At 38.9% G+C, this 19,653-nt stretch overlaps 1 protein-coding gene across 5 annotated transcripts in view; it reads right to left on the bottom strand.

Annotated features, from left to right (window-relative positions):
- Positions 1–19,653, bottom strand: part of EFCC1 (EF-hand and coiled-coil domain containing 1) — a 59,275-nt gene that overhangs the window by 12,529 nt on the left and 27,093 nt on the right. For 3 of the 5 annotated variants that reach the window (XM_075762702.1, XM_075762701.1, XM_075762704.1), the window contains exons 3-5: positions 8,455–8,600; positions 4,928–5,060; positions 4,462–4,627 (exon numbers count right to left, since the gene is read on the bottom strand). In XM_075762702.1, the coding sequence (XP_075618817.1) occupies positions 4,462–4,627; positions 4,928–5,060; positions 8,455–8,600 (445 nt within the window). Of the gene's footprint in view, positions 1–4,454; positions 4,628–4,927; positions 5,061–8,454; positions 8,601–19,653 lie in introns of all 5 variants that reach the window. The other 2 variants (XR_012837134.1, XM_075762703.1) reach the window with 1 other exon arrangement.

The following is a 19,653-nucleotide window of genomic DNA, read 5'->3' as shown; positions in this document are numbered from 1 at the left end:
TCCATTAGCTCTCCATGAGCTTTGCCCTGTGAGGCACTCCAGCTCCTCTGAGCTCTACAACAGCTACAGAAGTTTGGATCACTTAACCTGGTCCATCTGCCAAACAATGATTTCAGCATCCCCGTCTGATGCTGATGAATACACTAACATTTTCCTGTATGGAGAGCCAGCTTTGTTACCACCAACATGGCAGCAGTCCGACTGAGACATAACAAATACTCTAGAGGCTGTGGGAGGTCTTCAATGAATTAAACATGTGGTTTCCTTTATTATATTGCGGATTGCCTTCACATTGTAAATACCACCTGGCATAGATATGTACTAAAGACATGAAGTAGTTATGTTCCCCTGTACAGCTTGAAGCAGTGTCATATCAAATAAGAGAGAGATAAAAAGGTCATTATTTTGAAGTATAAAATAGACTTTCCCAATATGCAATTAGACAGATGCTCATGGAAATTCGTAACGGGTGCCCATCTATCCTGGTCCTGCACCCTGCCAGGCCCCTGCACCCCTGACATGACTTCTCTGCTGCTGCTTTTAGCTGCTGCTTCAGTCATGCTGGCAGAACCGCTGCTGTTGGAAAGCTGCACAGGGGCTGCTCTGTCCTCTGCTGCGTGTCCCTGAAAGGCTGCAGGCTGCGCAGTGGGTCTCACACGCAAACAGGAACAGAAGTACTAACTTTTCTCTTTAGCATGCATGCCACTTGAGTTCTCCATAGTAGTCCAGTGTCATGGCCAGCTGCTTGGTTTATATAGACAGCACAGGCAATACGCTCAGCTGAGAGTGCCACTAGTGATATTTGGGCATAGCATTTGTTGCTGCTGCCGCCTCTTTTTCCTCTTCATTCTGACTGCTCCTACAAAGCCCTTTTTGTTTGTATTTCCTATGCTATAGCTAGTAAACTGCTTTCCACAGCAGCCATACCTTAACAGTCATCTGGTCATATATCAGGATGCTAGTTTCCTCATACCTTTGTACATATGGGTATGCAGGGGTTTTGTCTCATTGTGCTCAAAGACAGTGGCTCAATGTACCATTAAAACATTCTCCCAGATTATTTTCCCTAGCTTGGGTACATCTAGCACCTGTTCTTACCTTAACATTTGCAATAAGATAATGACGATAGTTAAGCATAACCTATTTTTAAAACTTAGATACTGAGGAGGGATAGTCAGTCGTTAAGTCACAGGGCCCAGAGGAGCAGGCTTTGGTTTTAGGTCTGTCAAAGTCCCTCAGCAGAGCCTGATTTTGGGTCTGTGCCTTGCTTGTGAATGGGAAACACTACCTTGCCAAATGCCAGTTTTGAGAAGAAGTCAGCTGCTGATATCCAGCCCTCTTATAAAAGGGAGTTAATGCCATGGCGAAAACCTGACCTCTGGAGTAGTGTGTACAAACACATCTAAGACAATGAATAATTAATATGCAAAAATCCCTTAAGAAATGTAAGAGAAAATCATTCTATTGTATTTTCTACAAAAGTTAAGGAAGCTCTGATATTAGAGCCATTTTTATAAGCAGTGAACCTGAGAAACAATTTTCAAAACGGGGAGAAAACCATACGAGAACAGCAGAATGAAGTCCTGAATTGTGCTGTGCAAGTTATCTTTTAAATCATTTCACCCTCGAAGGACTGGAGGGTGGCAAACGTAGCACCAGTTTTTATGAAAGGCTGCAGAGATGATCTGAGGAAGAGCAAATCACCTCAAGACTATCAGTAATCCTTAGGGTATCACAAGGAGCTGGCTTAAGAGCTGACCTGTTCAGCATATCCATAAATGATTTTTAAAAAAGGTGACTATCAAAGCGGTTAAGTTTGCTCTCAGTACAATTTTTTTGGTGTAATCAAAACTAAAGCTCCCTGTGAAGAATTACAACAGGATGATGTTGAATGTCATGATGTTGAATAGCTATGGGCAATAAAAGATCGGATGAAACTCAGTGTCAGTAATGCAAAGTAAGGCATGTAGGAAGGGTACACAATGTCGTAAGTATGCAGTGATGATGACAGCCACTCAAGAAGGAGATCCAGAAGAGTTGTAATCTCCTGAACGTAGCCCAGTGGTCAGCAAAGATCAAAAGGATACATGCTACGAGCTATTAGGACAGGAACTAGGGACAAACCGGAAACTATGATTATGCCATGAAGGGCTTGCATTTGAATACTAAGCACATTTTCAGTTCTTCTCATTCAAAAAGGGTAATAGAGCTTGAAAAGTACATGGAAGAATAAAATAGAATAACAGAAGTAAGTAATGGTTTCTATACCAGGAGAGCCGAGGCAGACTCGGAGTGGTGATAACTGAGGCAGTATTTCTGGTGGTAAAAGTCTGTAAAATTTTGAGGGAAAGATCATTTGCTGATTCCCAAGAACAAAAACAAGGTGACAGTGGATGATCGGGCAGCAGATTTAAAGCTAACAATACCAAATCCTCAGGAACCTGTTCCGTTCTAACTAGTACGTGGGAGTCCTTGCCCTGAGATACCAAGAGCATTGCTAGCTTTAAAGAAAGGGAAGGTAAATTCATGGTAAATAGCTTCAATACTGGCCATTAAACATGATACTCCATGCAGCTTCCAGTTCAAGAGGTGTCTGGCCGTAGTGTATTGGGAACCAGGTGAGGAACACCAAGAGAAAACCCCTCTGTACTGTTTCTCATCACTTTTCTCTAAGCAACTGCTGCTTGCCATCAGGCACGAGATATCAGGATGAACTTTTCATTTGGCCCTGGCAGGTCATAAGCTAATTGTCTTTTTAATTAAGCTGACAGTTTGTATGCGAGCTTTTATAGAGAATCATTGGCATTTCTTTGCAACACTCACTTGGCAGCCTATCATGTTATTTTTAGAATTCACTCATGTTTTCTCCATCTATTATTCCCAGGTCCTGACACCTTCATCACCCTGTCTTCAGTAGAAACTATTTTTAAATGTTCGGTTGTTGGAAAGCAGAACTTTCTAGACATGACAAATTTCAGAACCTTTTTATCCCCTGGTTTTACAGTCTTAGGCTGAAGCAATTATTAATCGCTTATTTGAGAATGTTGCTTTTCACTTGCCTGCTGAGTTTGTTACTTGTTAGCTTTACTGTTATTTGTCTAATTTTCAGCATTGAGCAGGTCCAAATAGAAGTATATAGAGCAATGGATAAGGTACTTTTGTCAGGTCATCAGAGGAAGTGTTCTTGGTGATTTATTTATTTAGCCAATATATTTATTTGCAAGTTAGATGAGAGAGAGCATTTCTCAGTCTCCCAGTTTGCTTTGCATCGATTACAGAAGTCACCTTTTTGAAAGCAATTACTTACTACTTGTCTCTCTGTTTTGTAGCTTCATAAAACCCCCAAACCTATAAATGCACACAAGATATAAATGCTGGCTAAATAAAAAGTAAGAGGGTTTAAGAATAAATTTCTAACAGGCTCAAAATGATTCATCCTACTGATTTTAAATTCATGTCGCGGTGAGTTGGCACTCTGTCTTATTCACCTCTCTGCTTGTCTTTAAATCAAGAGCAACAGATTCCATTTTTGTCCTAGAATTTTGTATTAATCTGTTGATAACAGCCCATTTCTGAACAAGGTGCACAGAACTAACATCCATCAGGAGAGATTAAAAAGAAAGCAATACGATACTGCAGAAGATGAGTACCTCTGAATGAAAAAAAAGGAGAAGACAAGTGGCATTATCTACAGGAAGGCAGTTCCTTCCTATAGGTAAAAGGATAAATGTAGGTTTTTATGTGGGCTTGATGGTAAGCAGTACAGAAGGAAGCTTTGTGTTGCTCTAAGGAGTATTACAGGAATAAATTGTCATTGAATACTGCAAATTGTGTAAGACACAAGTATGATTTTATTCTGTTTTTAAATGTTTTTTCTCACAAGTAAACTCTTTCATTTAATTTAGTCAAGGGGGAAAATGATATGGAATAAAAAAAATTAAAGGATCACAACATGTAAAGGAGTTGACTATTTTACTTTAAATAGTTTACTGATCAATACAATCCTTCCAGAACTACTGAAATCTTTATGCTCCTTTTAAAGAAGGGATATAAAATACTGAAGAAGCACTAACTGAACCTTAAGACAAAGCAGACCAAAGTAATGCATACAGTGCCCTGGTTTTGTTTCACAGAAAGATTGCTAGCATTTAAATCTATGCCCACCCATGGCTGAAGTTTGCAGTATTTAAATAGTGAGATCACATGGGACTACTGTGTCTGACTGGGGCTGGTGGACATCTCATCCTCCAAAGAAATGGAGGTTCAGGTGGGAACCAGCCTGGAAATACGGTCATTACAGGGAAGCATGAGACGTTTGAGCTGACGAACTAATGGCACAGTGAGAAACATCAGCAACAGAGAGCAAAATGGCCAGAACAAAATATAAATGCATATGGTTATGAATGCAGCTACTTAAAGATACATAAATAACTCTTTCCCACTCTGCTTGGCACCTGTTACCTCTTCCATATTTGTTTCCAGTTTTCTCACTTCATGCCCTTTAAGCTCAAGCTGTTCAGTTAGCTGTGTGATTCTCTCGGCGAGCTCTGCAGGGGCTGTCTCACAGCCATCGGTATTGGTGGTGTCCAAATAAGACATTAGCTTTTTCCACATTTTTTCATCACATCTATATATACATAAAAAAATTAAAAAATTAGTGAAATCTCACAATGAAGGTCAATGCTTGTAAAAGCCAGTTTTCCCACAAAACTCTTGGCACCACAGATCGCTAATTGGTGTCATAGCGGACAGCGGTTAGGATTAGGTGGGAACACCCAGCGTGCTGTCCCACGTGCTGTGAAGGATGGGCAAAGGGCCTGCTGATTCTGCTGTTTAGTTTTACTGCTTCTTACTGAAGCCATGGTGCCTTCAGGTCACGAAATAATCTTTGCAAAGGGCTCCAATAGCATTAATCTCAGAAACATACCCGCTGCCACAGCAAGGGAGCCTGGCCAGTATTTTCTTCACTTGGTCCACCTGGGATTGCTGGTCTCCTGCCCACTTCTCCTCCTCTTCATCAGAGGCAGCCTGGCCCTCCACAGAGCGGAACAGCTGATCCTCTGCTCGAGAAACCAACAACCACTTAGCAACAAAACAACCACCCTAATGCACTGCAGCTGTGGCAGTTTAAACTCCTGAGACTGAGAAGGAAGGAAGTGAGATTTAAAAAACCCTGGTGAAACACACCATGGAGTCCTTCAGCATCTATGGAAAGGGGCTTTAGGGCTAAGGCAAGGGAGCAAAGCAATGATTGTTATTTTAAGAGTCTTGAATACTTCAGCACTCTCTTGCAGGTAACTTGTAGCTATTTCACTTCAATTCTCTCAGTAACTGTAAGTGTGAAGGATCAGTGTGTTATTTGGGGGTGCAGTTACTGTTCACATATACAATTGCATATCTACTTTTTAAGAGGAATGAGAAACCATGGTACTGTGTAAGATTTTTTTGCACAGTCATTGTACCAGCTGAACACATGCTCAGAGTGCAGGAATTTGATAGAAATGTTCTCTAATGCATTCCCTTACTGTGTTTTGTAGGGACAGTGATTTTAATATTTAAATGTAATGTTGGACCCATAGTTATCTAATGTTTAGTTATATCTTTTTTTACCTAAACTTAATGTCTCCTTGCATGCTAAATAAATTATAAATGAACTGTTTATAATACATGTAAATTATACAGTAACATTTCAATACTTTTTTAGCTCTATTTTATAAAAGCTATTGCACTTAACTCCTTTTTTATCACAAGAAGATACTAGACTCAGAGAATTATTATGATGTTTGTAACTTACAGGGAGTCTTTTGAAACTGAGTATATGAAAACCACTGGTCATATCTTTATTTGGAACATTTATTTTGAGTTGACATCAGGTTAAGCCAATGTCAACGTGATTTTAAATTTTATAATCCTTTACCTTAATCACTGTCAGCTAATTAAACAGGTTTAATGAATTCTAACAGATTGATCAAGTCAAATGCTGTTATTTCTTCAAATACTGAAGCACATTTGACCTCAGATAGCATTGTAAGTGTTATGCATGTTTAGTTTGTTCAGCATGGGAAAGGGGAGCTCAAGGGAAGAGTCACCTAGCAGAGACTCTCAGGTCAGTGACTTTCTGTGTTGTTCCAAGGACACAAGGACCTGCAGTTCAGGCTAAACACCATTTCAGTTGTCGCTCCTGGAAGGACTTCTATGCAGTCCTCAGCCCTTCAGAGGGCAGTCGCGTTACACCTCTGCAGAAGCCCTTCGCTGCCAGCCTGCAGTGTGTTTAATTCCCTCTCCGGTCTATTTTCAGCGACAAAGGAAAAATGGCCTGTGGTGTTTTGTTTTGGTGGTTTTTTTCTTTTCATTAACAGTCGGCATATGTTTGTTAATGCAATTTTCATTGTAGTAGCATTCAATGTGCCTAATTTATAGGTTATCATGTTCAATAACTTATTGCCTAAGGAGGAACAAAGCTTAGTTGCATGCAGTATTGCTCCTTATTTAGAGAATGAATGTCTGCGTTTTCATGGCAACCCTTACACTGTACAAACTAATTTATTAGCAGGGCTTTCTTTTTGTGAGGCTGTGCACTGCTAGAACAAAAAAAATAAATTTCAATCTGCGATATATTAGTAGTGAACTACTTCTATCATCATTTACTTTCTTGCCACAGGAGTTCAGAGGGAATGATCACAGTTTACAGTTGTTGTGGCAGCCGTGAGAACTGATCGCCCAACACTATGGATTGCTTGAAGAGCTTCAAACTGGTATGTTTAATCCAGTAAACTAATTGCAGCATCTGGTATAGCAGACACTCAGATTAGGGGTTTTAAAAATAGAGGAGAAAACATGTGCATCTCAAGCTGTCTTTATGCTAAGATATCCAAGACACTCGTAATGCCTTCTTCCCCCTGCCATGGGAATGTCCTCTGCTCCAATTGAATGTGTATGCAAAAGAGACCTTTCCCTCCCCTTTGCAGGCTGTGATTAGCAGGACCAGAAAACAGAGAGGAAAAGCAAAGTTTTTTATGCCTCTATCTTTAACATAAAGCCAGTATTTTATTAAAATTCTTCTATATTCTGTTAGTAGAATCTCAGAGCACTTTATTATTGTGATATTTAGGCATTAATTTGTAAACTAGCTAATGTAGAATAACTTGCAAAATTCCATTGATGCAAGTGCTCTTCTCTAAGAAATTAATATTTATTAAAGTATATTTAAATCTAGATGCAGAATTATTTATAATTTTTATTTACCTAGTATATCTAGTTTATCTCAGATGTTAACACAATTCTTTTATTTGTTCAACTTTGAGTTATTTTTCTGCCTAAGTAATCTATTTTTACTTGATGGAACACTTTTTCACATTTTTAAAGCTATAAACCCACAATTTATTTGCTTGAAAAGCTTTTGCTAAAAAGCTGTTTGTACTTGAAATACAGGTAGTATAGGTTAGACATGGGAACTGTCTTTGAGCTGGCAAAACATCTGATTTGATAAAAATATTTGTAAAAGCAGATTTTACTTTGTAAGTCTATCCACATGGAGAACATGCTACAATGTTAATTGTATTTACATGTCACTATTTTTAGCATTCCTGGGCAGCTGCTTGCCAGCTCTATTCAATACATACCTAAATCTAATTTTTTGTTGGTACATACAGCTTTTCGGTCTGCAGTAAAGATACCTTATTACTTACAGTTAATTTCAGAGAACTGGTTTTGTTGCCTTTGAACTAGATGTGTTAAAAATAATCACTGAAGATAAGTCAAACAACTTACCAAACTTTGCATTGGCTCTTGTCTTGGCACGTAAGTGTACCATAAATGTGTCTCATCATTACAGCAGCTAAATGATGACACACACCTGCTGAAATTGCCATCTCTTTGAAAGCCCTTGTAGCTGTCTGCTCTACAAAAGCCTAGTCGAGGTTCCTGACACCAAGAGCCAGCCTTGGCAAACTAGAAGACTTTCAAAGGATGCTTCACGTGGTCCCAGGAGTAAAGCATGTAATGTTGTGGTGGTAGTTAGCGTTACGTGTACTAAACAGGTTGGACCTTTTCAGAGTTACTGAAGTGGCCAGGATGTTTCCAAAGAGTGTGACTGTACAGAATATTAACTGCAATTGATTTCCTTGTAAATGATTTTAGCTGAAGTTCTGAGTTTTAATTACAAAGAAATGAACTCTTTAAGCCAGGAAAAAAGTTTTGGTGAGGTGAATCATATGGAGAAAAGCAGTTTTAAATCATAGCTCTAAGTGACTTGTTCAGTCTTTAATAAAAGATAAAATTATGTGGGGAGTGGGAAGTAGAAAGCTGGGCTATTACCTTTTATTTAGGTCTAGGATTTCAATATTCATCAGGATTTGTTTGTGGCTTTCGTGGTTTAATATCTATATTAGTTTTTCTGTTGAGGATCTTACAAATCAGTGAGGAAATAAAGTAGTTGGGTACTGGGTTTGATACCGTTCTCGGAAATTCCAGCTCCACCTGTGGGAGATCGTCGGTCTTGTTGCACAACGGGCAGGCAGTAACTTCTATCTGGTAAGGCTGCTCCCTCTTTCTGCTCTGGGCTGCTGCTTGAGGGAAGTGGAGATACCACAGTGTCCGACCTGGAGAAGAAGGGCAAAGTAAAGTGGGCTTGTAAGAAATCTGAAGAACCAAGATACCTGTGCACAGCGTGGCACACGAATGACTTGGGTGGAATGAAATTCTTCACGCTTGCTGTAGAAGAACAGGGGTATCCACCTTCAGTACCTGTGCAATTGAACCCCTGAGAGCTGTGGTCAGTTGCTTCACTAAGAATCAAAGGAAGGTAGATTGCAGCTGTCCTTTAGATAATAAGAACTACACATTACTTATAGCTTTTAGTTCAGGTCAAAGAAACTATATGTGGACACAGTCTACTCTGGCCATAAGCTCTCCTTTCTCTGCTGACAGTGATATGACAGTGCATGCTTCATTTTTACCATGGGCACAATGACACCATAGCTAGGGTAGAAGGTCTTGCACCTGGTCACTTGGACTGGCACTCTGACTTAGAAATGTCAGGCAGTTTTGGTCTAAGTCTTCTGAGTACTGGAGATAAAGCAATGTCAGAGACTGAAAAGTCAAAAAGAATGATACATGAACAGAGATGCAGTGAGTTATAGGTAAGAAGCATCTCAGCAATGGGTTTCTGAATTGCTGACTATCTCATTTGAAATTGTGTCTTTTTCTGAGTGGAATGTAGAGGATATCACATCTCTGTGTTTTAAAGGAAACTGCTTTCAAGGGATGGTACGCAGAGCAAATAATGTAACTGATGAATACCTTAAACTTGCCAACAAAATATATATTGAAAAAAGGTAATATTAATTCAATGAAGGACAATGATTGTTCAGACTGAGGAACTTTGAGTTACCTCAATGGACAGCACTGCGGGAGTACCTTCAAGGAAATTCAGGGTAGAGGAAAAGTCCAGAATATACTTACACGTAGTTGAATGGAAAATGTTCTTACCCAGGCATGTAAGACAGTACAAGTCATTGTTTGTAGAAAAATGTAAACTCTTACTGTACATGAAACAAATTTTAACAAATCTAATAGCATAGACTTATTCTCTAACAATCTAATAATATATTACATTTTGGAAAGAATGGGAATAGAATGTGAAATGACAGTTGTGATGAATCCATTGGAATTACTACTCTCTCTGTATTGGCGTACGTTTGGTTTGGTTCAGTTCAGTTTGGCTCTCCTACCTGCCGTTTCATAGGGATGTACTGAAAGAAGGTATCGCTATTTAAGAGGAAATACAATGGAAATATGCAAAATAGTTGACAAAGGAAATTAATTCAGACACTCCTGTTTACATGCAAAATAGCAAATAGAGTCCATGAAACTGAAAGGCAATGCATAAGACTGATTTTATTTTAGGAATCTTACATACATAGTACGTAACTTAATGCCACAAAATATTACTGAAGTCAGAGCTATGAAGAATTTAAGAAATTAGACTCTTATAATGTAATATGAAACTCATAGTTACATTGGATAAATGGAAATTTGGCATTATCAGTCCACATGTGTAAAGTTTATATCAAATATTCTCCAAGGTAGAAATAAGCTAGCTCTCAGGCATGGAGCTAAATGAACAGCAAGACCAGACCATTACAAGCTTGTGTACGTTGTGTAATGTAATCCTATACGTTTCCTACAGAGTACACTTTCATTGCTTCCTTTTTACTATTTAGAAAACTGTTTACTGTCTGTCAGTGGTTGCATCAGGATATTTTCCTATTTAGACCATAAAACAACATGGTTATACTTTTCCCAGTTGGAGCTGTCATGTAGTTCACAAAGAATCTCTATGCAGAAGAAAGCAAACCAAATTCAGGAGTTTTATAGTAAATTAAGTTCCCTCCAAATTCTTCCTAAGATTAGTTTTGGTTGGGTGAATATTGAATATTCCTTGTACTTAACACATTAAATATTCATTAACAAAAAGCGAGAGTGAAAACACTTAGCAAATTGGTCCTGCTGAAAGAAGTTGTATAACATGATCTTTTTGCACAAACCTTCTAAATACTTCCTGCCTGTAAATTCAACTACTGCTAGAAACAGGACTTTAGATGTAGTAATAGAAAAGCTGATGCCAAGTTAGAGAGATAAGTATCGCAGGGAGCTTTTGTTTAATCTAACACAGCTGCTGTCAGTTCCTGACGAGCCCCACCGATGTTAGTTCCCTCGTTGCTTGAGAATTTAACAACAACAACAAAAGTCAGTATTTCAAGATATCTGTAGGGACAGAAGCTGATGTAAACCATGCTTAGGAACCAGCACTTCTTTTACCCCCTCGAGTAGAGCCGACTGTGTAAAAACTAAGGACATATTTGATTTACAATTTATGGTATTATTTAGCTTAGCAACAATTGGATTTCCTGTAAAGCCAAGGGAAACAGCAGTCTCCAGAATGGAGCCTGGCTAGTCATTTAGCTTCATTAGTTCTGGGAAAAAATACTTATGAAGCAGTGCACAAATAGCAAGCATTATGAAGCCTGGCCATTCAAAATGGGGGCTCCTGGAAGCATCGCAGAGCCTCAGTGTTCTGGGCAATTACTGTGGAGTATGGTAGTATTTGCTTTCACAAGATGTCATGTTTTGTTTTTCTGAAATGTGTTAATTTCCTTCACTTTAAGACAAAAACGTTTGGGGGTCTGGTACTTAATAAGAATAATTTACAACCCCTTGAGGACTGTGGCTGGTATTTTGCAGGTTCTTCTCTTAGTTTTGAGCTGCAGTATAATTTTGATCTGTTTGGATTTCAGAGATTTCTGTAGTTAGTTTGCATAATACAGAGATGTTGAGACTTCAGTAAATATTCATCAGGGTCTCAAAGTTGGTTAAGATTTTATCCCATAAAACATTGAGAATATTCAAGTATCATGAAAATATTTCTACCAAAGAGGGTAAATGCTGTGATGTTAATGGAAGATCTGCTGGTGGTACTAACTTCTTACCTCTGGCAGCCTGGTTTCAATTTAGCTTGCACTCCAAGGAACATTAAGAAATTTGGTGGGAAAAAAACAATCCTTGCCATAAAATTCAGGAGTTAGAATAGCAGGCTCCCTCCATTTAGATGAGATTCAGGACAGACCTAAATAACAGCTTTCACTTCTCTGTAGGGAACTTATAATTAGTTGATGAAATACAAAGTACAAACTCTGATTATTCCACAGTAATCTTCTTGAGAGGGCTTCATCAACTCTCTTGTAATGTGGAGAAATTAAGGAAGCCGTACAGGCGGCATGTTTTGTTAGGTCTTTCTGCCCAGTATATTGCTTAAAGACAGCCACGTATGTCTTCTCTGGAGATGTTCATCTGGGAAACTAGAAAGAAATGTAAGTTTTGAGCAAGGGTTTTCAGATTCAGGTGCTCCAGAATTTAAATCTTCGTTCTGGCACAGGCTTTATCATTTGCATCAAATCACATTGTGCTTTAGTTTCTCCAACGGAAGAAATATAGCAAAGTTAGTGTACTTTACACCCTAAATAAAAAGGCAGCACAGATTAGGGTACAGCCTTGTTTTCTAGAGCCATGCATGGAAATTATTTCAAGGCATTTAGGAATGGAGCAGATTTTAAATGTGCATGAAGGAACATGTGGCCAGACAAGCTGGAATGTCAGATAAAAGGGGCGGGGGGGCAAGCAGGAGCAGCATGGATAGATATGGAAGTTTAAAAAAATCCAACAGATTTTATATTTGATCAGCTAATATATAATGTCAAGGATCCACTGGAAATAACAAAACTGGAAATTTGTTGTTTTGGTATGTCTTGCCAGGGGTCTGGTGTAATGCAATGCTGGGCACTGGTTTGTCCCCAGTAGCGACCAGGGAAGATGATGGGATAGGACAGACCCAACAGCCAAGAGTCAGAGGTAAAGGGGGAGTGTCCTGCCAAAGGAGGGATGTGTAAACACAGCTGGGTTTCATTCATATCATCCAAAACCAGTTTAAGGCAATGATCTGCCAAGTTTGGTGCCAGAGATCAGGAGGCAGAGCTAGAGATGTGTAGACTCCTTGGCTGTACAGGAATTGTGAGGGGCAAGGGGGCTGCTCATGTAGCCACAACAGCAAACTTACCATTCCTTTAACCGGTAGCTAGAAACTAAACATGAGATGGATTGTAGAAGGTTCTCATCAGACATGGTATACAGAACTAGAAGAATAGCGTTAAGGAGACAAATGAATCTTTGCTGTCTATTGGAAGAAAGGAGCTGCTTCCTTCTTTTAATTTTGCCATTGATATAGAATCCTACATTTATTTTGGAGATATTTCAGATTTCTGACTGGATTTTCTCTGTTTTTTGGACTTTAAGGCAGATGGAACCAAACAGTACAGAAGGTTTAATTTCTTAGGGTTGCTTCATGCTCCTTAGTTCACTGTTGAAGTACGCAACATTTCATCATTGCTCTCGAGTGAGGTGACAGAGGCATGAATGGAGTCATGGTGCTGCTCTTTGGTAGCAGAACAATGAAACACCATGATCTCCTGATTTCTCATCATATGATTTAACCACTAGGTCATTTTTTTTCCTATCTAGGAGCTTTTTATTTTCTTTAATGCAAAATCTGCACTCTTAATTTGCAAGTGGCAGAAGTTTCAGGATTTAAAGAAGAGCATAATGGAAGAGGCTAACTGGTATGCTTTCACTGTCATGGTAAATGCTAAAAGGAGGAATCTTCACTCATTCGTAAACATAGGTTTAATTCTTTTCTTATTAGTATTCATACAGCATCTGATGGGTCTTCATAAATGAGAAGAAGAGTGAATAAACAGCACATTTGTTTAGGGCAAAGATCAGAGGAAAAAGTACTGCTGAAGATGCCTGGGAAGCGCTTGTGTATGGTGCGGTGCAGCAAGGCTTCCATGGAGACAGGCAAACAGTCCACATTCATTTTAAAGTCTTTGTGCTGAGGATAATGGGCAGCTCGGGAGAAGGAAAATTGAAGAGGGGAGAGTTTGCAAAGTACTGGACCTTAACGTAATGTCCATGACTAATTGGCTTTTAATTGGCTCTCTTCCTATTGTTATGGAAACTTCGAACTGCAGCAAAACACACCTGCTTCTGGCACTCAACAAATCTTTAACTTAAATAATTCCTGACTAATCATAAAATAACTCTGAGGAATTACTTAACTTTGTGTTTATAGACCTTTAACTAGTCTCTTCTAGAGACACATATGGAGCAGGTCAAACAGCTGTGTGAATATGTATATTGGTCTAAGTATAGATATATAAACCAAGCTATACTTTATTTTAAAAGTGCACGACTTATGTTTTTTAACCGAAATGAGGTGTGATTTTTATTTTTGTACTATTTTACCCAACCTGCGGAGTTCAGGGAACTCAGAATGGTTTCTGTTTTGGGTTATGCCCTACAGGGAATTACAGAGTTCAGAAGCTGTGCGTATTTTTAATTTATTTTTGCCTTTTCATTTAATGTTCAGATCAAATATGTTTTCACACTGGAGCGAAGTGTCTGTGTAGGTCTTCTGAATGCATCTGTGGTTGGTACTGTAAGCTGTGAACTCCTCTCCAACAGAAATCGTCTGAATGAGCTTTCTATGATCAATTCAGATTTTAGATTGCTTAATCTCAGGTTTTAAATTGCTTGATCTGTAAAGCATGAAATATAACTTTTAAAAATGAATTTTTAGTAGCTATGATAAAGATGACTAAATAGCTTGGATTTCTACTGAAATAAGGAGAAGTTTGTAGTTAAAGAGCTTCTATAATATGATTAGAGTTCTGGGAGGTTTCCTGTTATTGGCTAGATGATTTTAATTTTCTTGCCAAAATCACCATCCTCTAGAAAAAAATAATTTGCTGATGGTAATATGTTTTCTTACAGAGTCTTCCTATCTATCTGCACACTGTATATAAACAGGGAAATCTTGCAATGGTACTGTCACACGGAGCAGAGTAGCAGAGTTATGCCCTGCTGTCATAGAGTGTTCTTCCTGTGGTGATTTCAAGCATTTTTGAGACAACACAAACCTTTCTGCAGACATGGTGGAATTACAGAATAGAAATGTGCCTTTATCATCCACCCTATCCCATTCCAAAGAGCAACTTCTGTAAGTTCAGATTGTTTTTGGGGAAATTGTTTTTCAGAAATTAGCTACTCTTAGTACAGGTCTTTATTGCTCATTTGTCAACTGCTTTCTTGTTACTCTGCTGCTTAAAATCTGAGATTAGAGGAACATATTTCCAGGGTGGTAGATTGGTGTTCCTGATGTTTTTGATTCTCAAAGATTTAGATGCAAAGATCGTCCGTTGCATATTGCTTTCCCAAGCCATTTGGGTTGGATTTCTCACAATCCAAATGTTTCTTAGGCTGATTTTTTTTTAGGTTTCAGGTAAGCAAGCATAACAGAAGCGAATGCATTTCTAAAAGGCTTTGTCTGGAGCACTGACTGTTTTTTAGAGCTTTGAAGTTGTTGAACATGCTCCAGTCTGTGGCCATGAAGAAACAGGTAACGCTTTGCCAACAATTGTGAATCTCTGTTTGTGCTAGGCAAGCTGGCACTAACGACCAAGAATGGGGGCAGGAAGATTTTTCCTTTTGCACTCTCAATGCTTTCCCTGGCAAAGGACACTATCACAGGGAGTGCTGGCTTTGACATATAGGAAAGACCAGAGGAGTTTTTTAGGCCAGAAGGAGCATTCCCCAGGAATTTGGAAGAAAAACTCCCTCTTCCTCACCATCTCTCTTGTTAAGCACCTTGCTCCCATTCTGCCTCTTCTCATATCTGCTCCTATAAGGTCAGAGTTGTGCAAGTGCTTGTGCTGCTATGAACTGGATTTATGAAATGAAGTGTGTTTAAAATATCTCAGCCCTCTCTTATTTTTGGAGAGAAGTTTAAAATTTGGATTGGTGTCTTGCCCTAAGAGTTGCATCTTTCAGGGGATGGCAAAATGCAGGGCTGCAACAGGAGCAAGTGAGTGGAGAGACCTTTTGATCGGGTTTTGCTGCTGATGGAAACGTGATTGAATTACACCCTGAATAGGTACAGTGGTTAAAGTGAGAATGAGAATTCCAGCAACAGCAGACTTGAACATGGAGAAGGGAGACAGGATTGGGGTAGAGATAAAGGGACCGAAGATGAAATATGCAGGAAAAAAGTGCTTAAGGGCCAAACACACTCCCTGATAAAATTTTGGATGCTATCCAAGTTCTTAAAGTCTTGCCATTACTCTCCTATCAGTAAATGTTTGGGAAAACCACACACAAATGAGTTTTTCCTCCCGCCCCCACTGCAGCGCCACGTGGAGGATGATAATTTACTGTGCTGTCAGTTGCTCAGTTAACTCAGAGTAGAAATCTATGCGGAGAATGTAGAGAATCTGACCCTCTTGGTGGAAAACACAGATGTCATGATGATGCTACCTGATACAAGTTCTCGTGTTTTAAGTGTATTTGGGTTTTTTAAGGTTCTCAACTTACAAGATGTCAGGAGGTTGCCTTAACCCCTGGAGCACATGCACTACAACAGAGTTGTTATTTGTAAAATCGCAGTCTATTTTTTCTATGTAACCTTTGCCTCATTCAAGGCAGGGGATGAATGATTTCTGTGGATGGACAACAGCTTTAGAGAGTAGAAAATTTCTGCCAGAAGGTTCCTTTCTCTTCTACTGTAGAAGCTACATGTAGCAAGTCAGGTGAGACACACAGGAACAGAATGGATAGTGTCCTTGTTAAAGCAACTTAATGCTGCTTTGAGGAAGTAGATTCTACTTCTCTCTCTGCCAGAGACCCTGCATAATACTAGGCAAATTAGTTAGGCTTTTGAGACGTAATTACCGTGTTACATGTGTACAGATAATAATTGGATCCTGATTTATTTATTTTTGGCATGGAATTTGAGACTATGGGGCATAAGAACTGCAGCTGAAGCATGGAATCACAGAAATTATGATTTCTGTGGCTTGCTCTGAAATGCTAGATACTGTGCACATTTAAATAAGTCAGAGTAGGCACCTAAAATTAACAGAAAATTTTGATTATAATCTTTCTAGTCTGGTGTATTATACCATGATGAAGAGTACAGTAAAAACCTAATCGTTCATTTTCAATGTAACAGTTAAGCCACATTTACAGTTAAGATAAATATCAGTGCATTAAGTGAGACCCACCTAAGTACAAAAAAGATGCTCTTATGCTGGGATACACACACTCATTATGTACATAAATTTAGTACAAATAAATGAATAAGGAAGCTGAATTAAAACTGCATGGGTGGGTTTAATTTTGTGACTTACAGAATACATTCCTTTCAACTCTGAAATGCAGCTTAAGATCTCTGAGTCTCACTGCTTGGTGTTTTCCTTAACCTTTTTTTGGCCTTGAAACTTTAGTTTACCATTATTAATAAACTTAGTCATTTGGGCTGCTCCATGGAAGATAGCATTTGATAATTAGGCTAAACGGATGAGGTAATTATAGTGCTTTAATAAATCCTGTACCTAGCAAGGGATTAAATTGCATGGCAGTAGTTCTTGAGCATATCCTTGATGAATCAGACTGCTTTTTGCTCTGTGTGGGGTATTTTATGGTTAATAATCACTGTGCTATCCAGGAGAAACACATACATCACTTTGGAATTATGTCATTCAGATATTCCTGCTCCTTAATGAATTCTTTTGTGACACAATGAAGGAAATGATTTCCAGATGTTCCACTGGAATAAAGAACTCTATTGCCACACCCCACCCTGCTAGCGAGAAATTCAGATATGTGCACTGGAAGTCTAGAGTTTGGATGCACACACTGCAGACCTAAATAAAGCTAGAAAAATGTAAGTATCATTTGTTTAAACTTGATTGAACTGTTAGCACAAAAGCTATTTGCTAAAGCTTGCACAAATTTTCTTGGAAGTCTGAGTTAAAAACCTGGATTCAACTTTCCTCCTAGTCATGGCAATGGAAGTTGTAGATCCATTACTCCCTCTTCTGAGGGAGCTCTGCTCTTGAGTTTCCCTTCCTTCCATATTGGAGCAATTATTTTAATTTAATATAAGTGGAGTTTGTGTTAAGCTGAATGAGGCTGAAGCTCATGTGAGAACAAGTTCTCACTCAACATTTCCAGCCTTCTTTGCTTCTAGTCAGGCAGACAGTCCCATTGGCAAAACCTCGCTCTAGGTATTTTTTTGCAATCTCCTTTCAGTGCAGCCCATAAGGAATAGCAACACAGGCATGTGAAAACACACAACTGCCCCCCCCCCCCCCAACTACATATGCATGAGTTGTGCATATGTATTTTCCTAAGTCTGTTTGTCCTTCCTCATCTCCAAACTGTTATTCTTGGAATTCTCTCTCTCCTGGTATCCTGACTTGTATTTTACAGAAAGATGCTTGAAAGCCTGTAGCCAAACACTAATAACTAAAATACCATGAAATTCTAAACCACCGATAGCTATAACCAAGATATTTGATATAAAGCATATAAGCGAGATAAAGAAGAACAGTAGAGCTGCGGTCCTGTAGATAACTGCCTTCTGCCATTGCCCGTATAACAAAGAAACTCTCTCATGTATTCCTTCACGTAGACATGTGCTATTTAATCCCAAGGAATCTTTCTGTTATCTCCTGCGTGCTACAGTGCATGTTGGTAAAGATCAAATGTCCAGTGATCCTTTTAATGTTTCCTAGATAAAGAAAAGTGTTCTTCCTAAACAGAGTCAGGGAATACTTATCAGCAGGGTGGAGATCCTATTGAATTCAACTCTTAGAGCTTAAAACATCTGACAAAACATTGTTTTTCAGTTCTCTGTCTGATGTATGCAAAACTGCAGATATTGCCAAATGTGGTATAAACTCTGAAAGTACCTATTTACTGGCATGTAAATTCCTTCAGGACTTATCTTGGAACTTCATAGATTTAGAGTCTCATGGATTTGGAGTGACAGAAAAAGAAGAGGGCTCTCTTAACAGCAACGTCATGCCTTAAGCTGGCTGCAAGTTCTTTCTGGCCAGCACTTACTAAGCATTGGGGAAAATATGACATTAATATATGTTACAGGAGGGGCTGCAACCATCAACTTTTGCATCTAAATCAGATGTTTCCTAAGCTCTTACAGGACAATTGCACAAAGGCCTGCCTAGTCATTTGGTCCCTGCAAGTTCCCGAGTGCTCCACATAGGAGAGCTGTCCTGTGGTTATTGCTCCAAGTGCAAGAGGAACGCAGAGTCACTGTGAGACCTGAGCCTGGAGTGTCAGTGCCAGCAACTGTCTGCTGTGGACGTGGGGAAGTCACAGCTTCCATGTTCCTCAGATCCTGTATCAGGAAACAAGCACAACAATTACCTCATACCTTGTGTTTTCTGTTTCAGTGATGTTTGTAAAAACATCCTTAGATCTTCAGAGAGAGCTGCTTCTCTGTTAGATACTGGATAATTCTGCAAGCTCCTTCCTATTTAAGCTCTGTGCCTGCTATTCTGATGCTTTTTTTTGAAATAGTTTTACGTTTCCTGAAAGCAGCCTGTCCTTTGCTTTCTTGAAGCCTTTATTATTCTCACAGGTGACTTGCAAAAAATAATACTGCCTTTCCTGTAATCCCAATTAATTACTTTCCTTCCCAAATGTTCAGACATTATTTGCCAGTTCACAGAGATCAGAAAAGATTGCCTAGTATCCCTGCATTCATTAGGGTCCTAGGTATATTTTGACAGCAAATACAGCAGCTTTTACTGAGTCTTTTATTGATTATGTATTTGAATAAGAAACATTATTTGGAGATAGAAAAGCCAATGACAGAAATGTAACATAACCATACGTAGCTGCTCCCTGCATGTAAGAATCGATTTCTGACAGTACATTTAGCGCTCTGCCTCATCTCCTTTCTCCATGGGTGCACCTCTCCTTGTCTCAGCAGTGCCTCCAATTTCTTTATCTGATGAACCTCAGTCCAAGCAGGTTTGCATTGTATTTATTGCCAAATTTGCTTAAACTTCATCTAAGTTAAACTTTACATAGTATTTTTCCTACTACTACAGAGTACTTAAGCAGGTGCATAATTTTAACCAAATCCATAGTTTCATTGACATGAAAACAGTTGAAATTAGTTTCATTGTATCAGTTGCAAACCTTATAATAAATGAAGTTACATGCCTCTCTAAA

Source organism: Balearica regulorum, chromosome 10, assembly GCF_011004875.1.
Source record: "Balearica regulorum gibbericeps isolate bBalReg1 chromosome 10, bBalReg1.pri, whole genome shotgun sequence".
NCBI classification, from domain to species: Eukaryota; Metazoa; Chordata; class Aves; order Gruiformes; family Gruidae; genus Balearica; species Balearica regulorum.
Note: the sequence above shows the minus strand (reverse complement) of the source record. Positions and strands in the feature narration are given on the sequence as shown.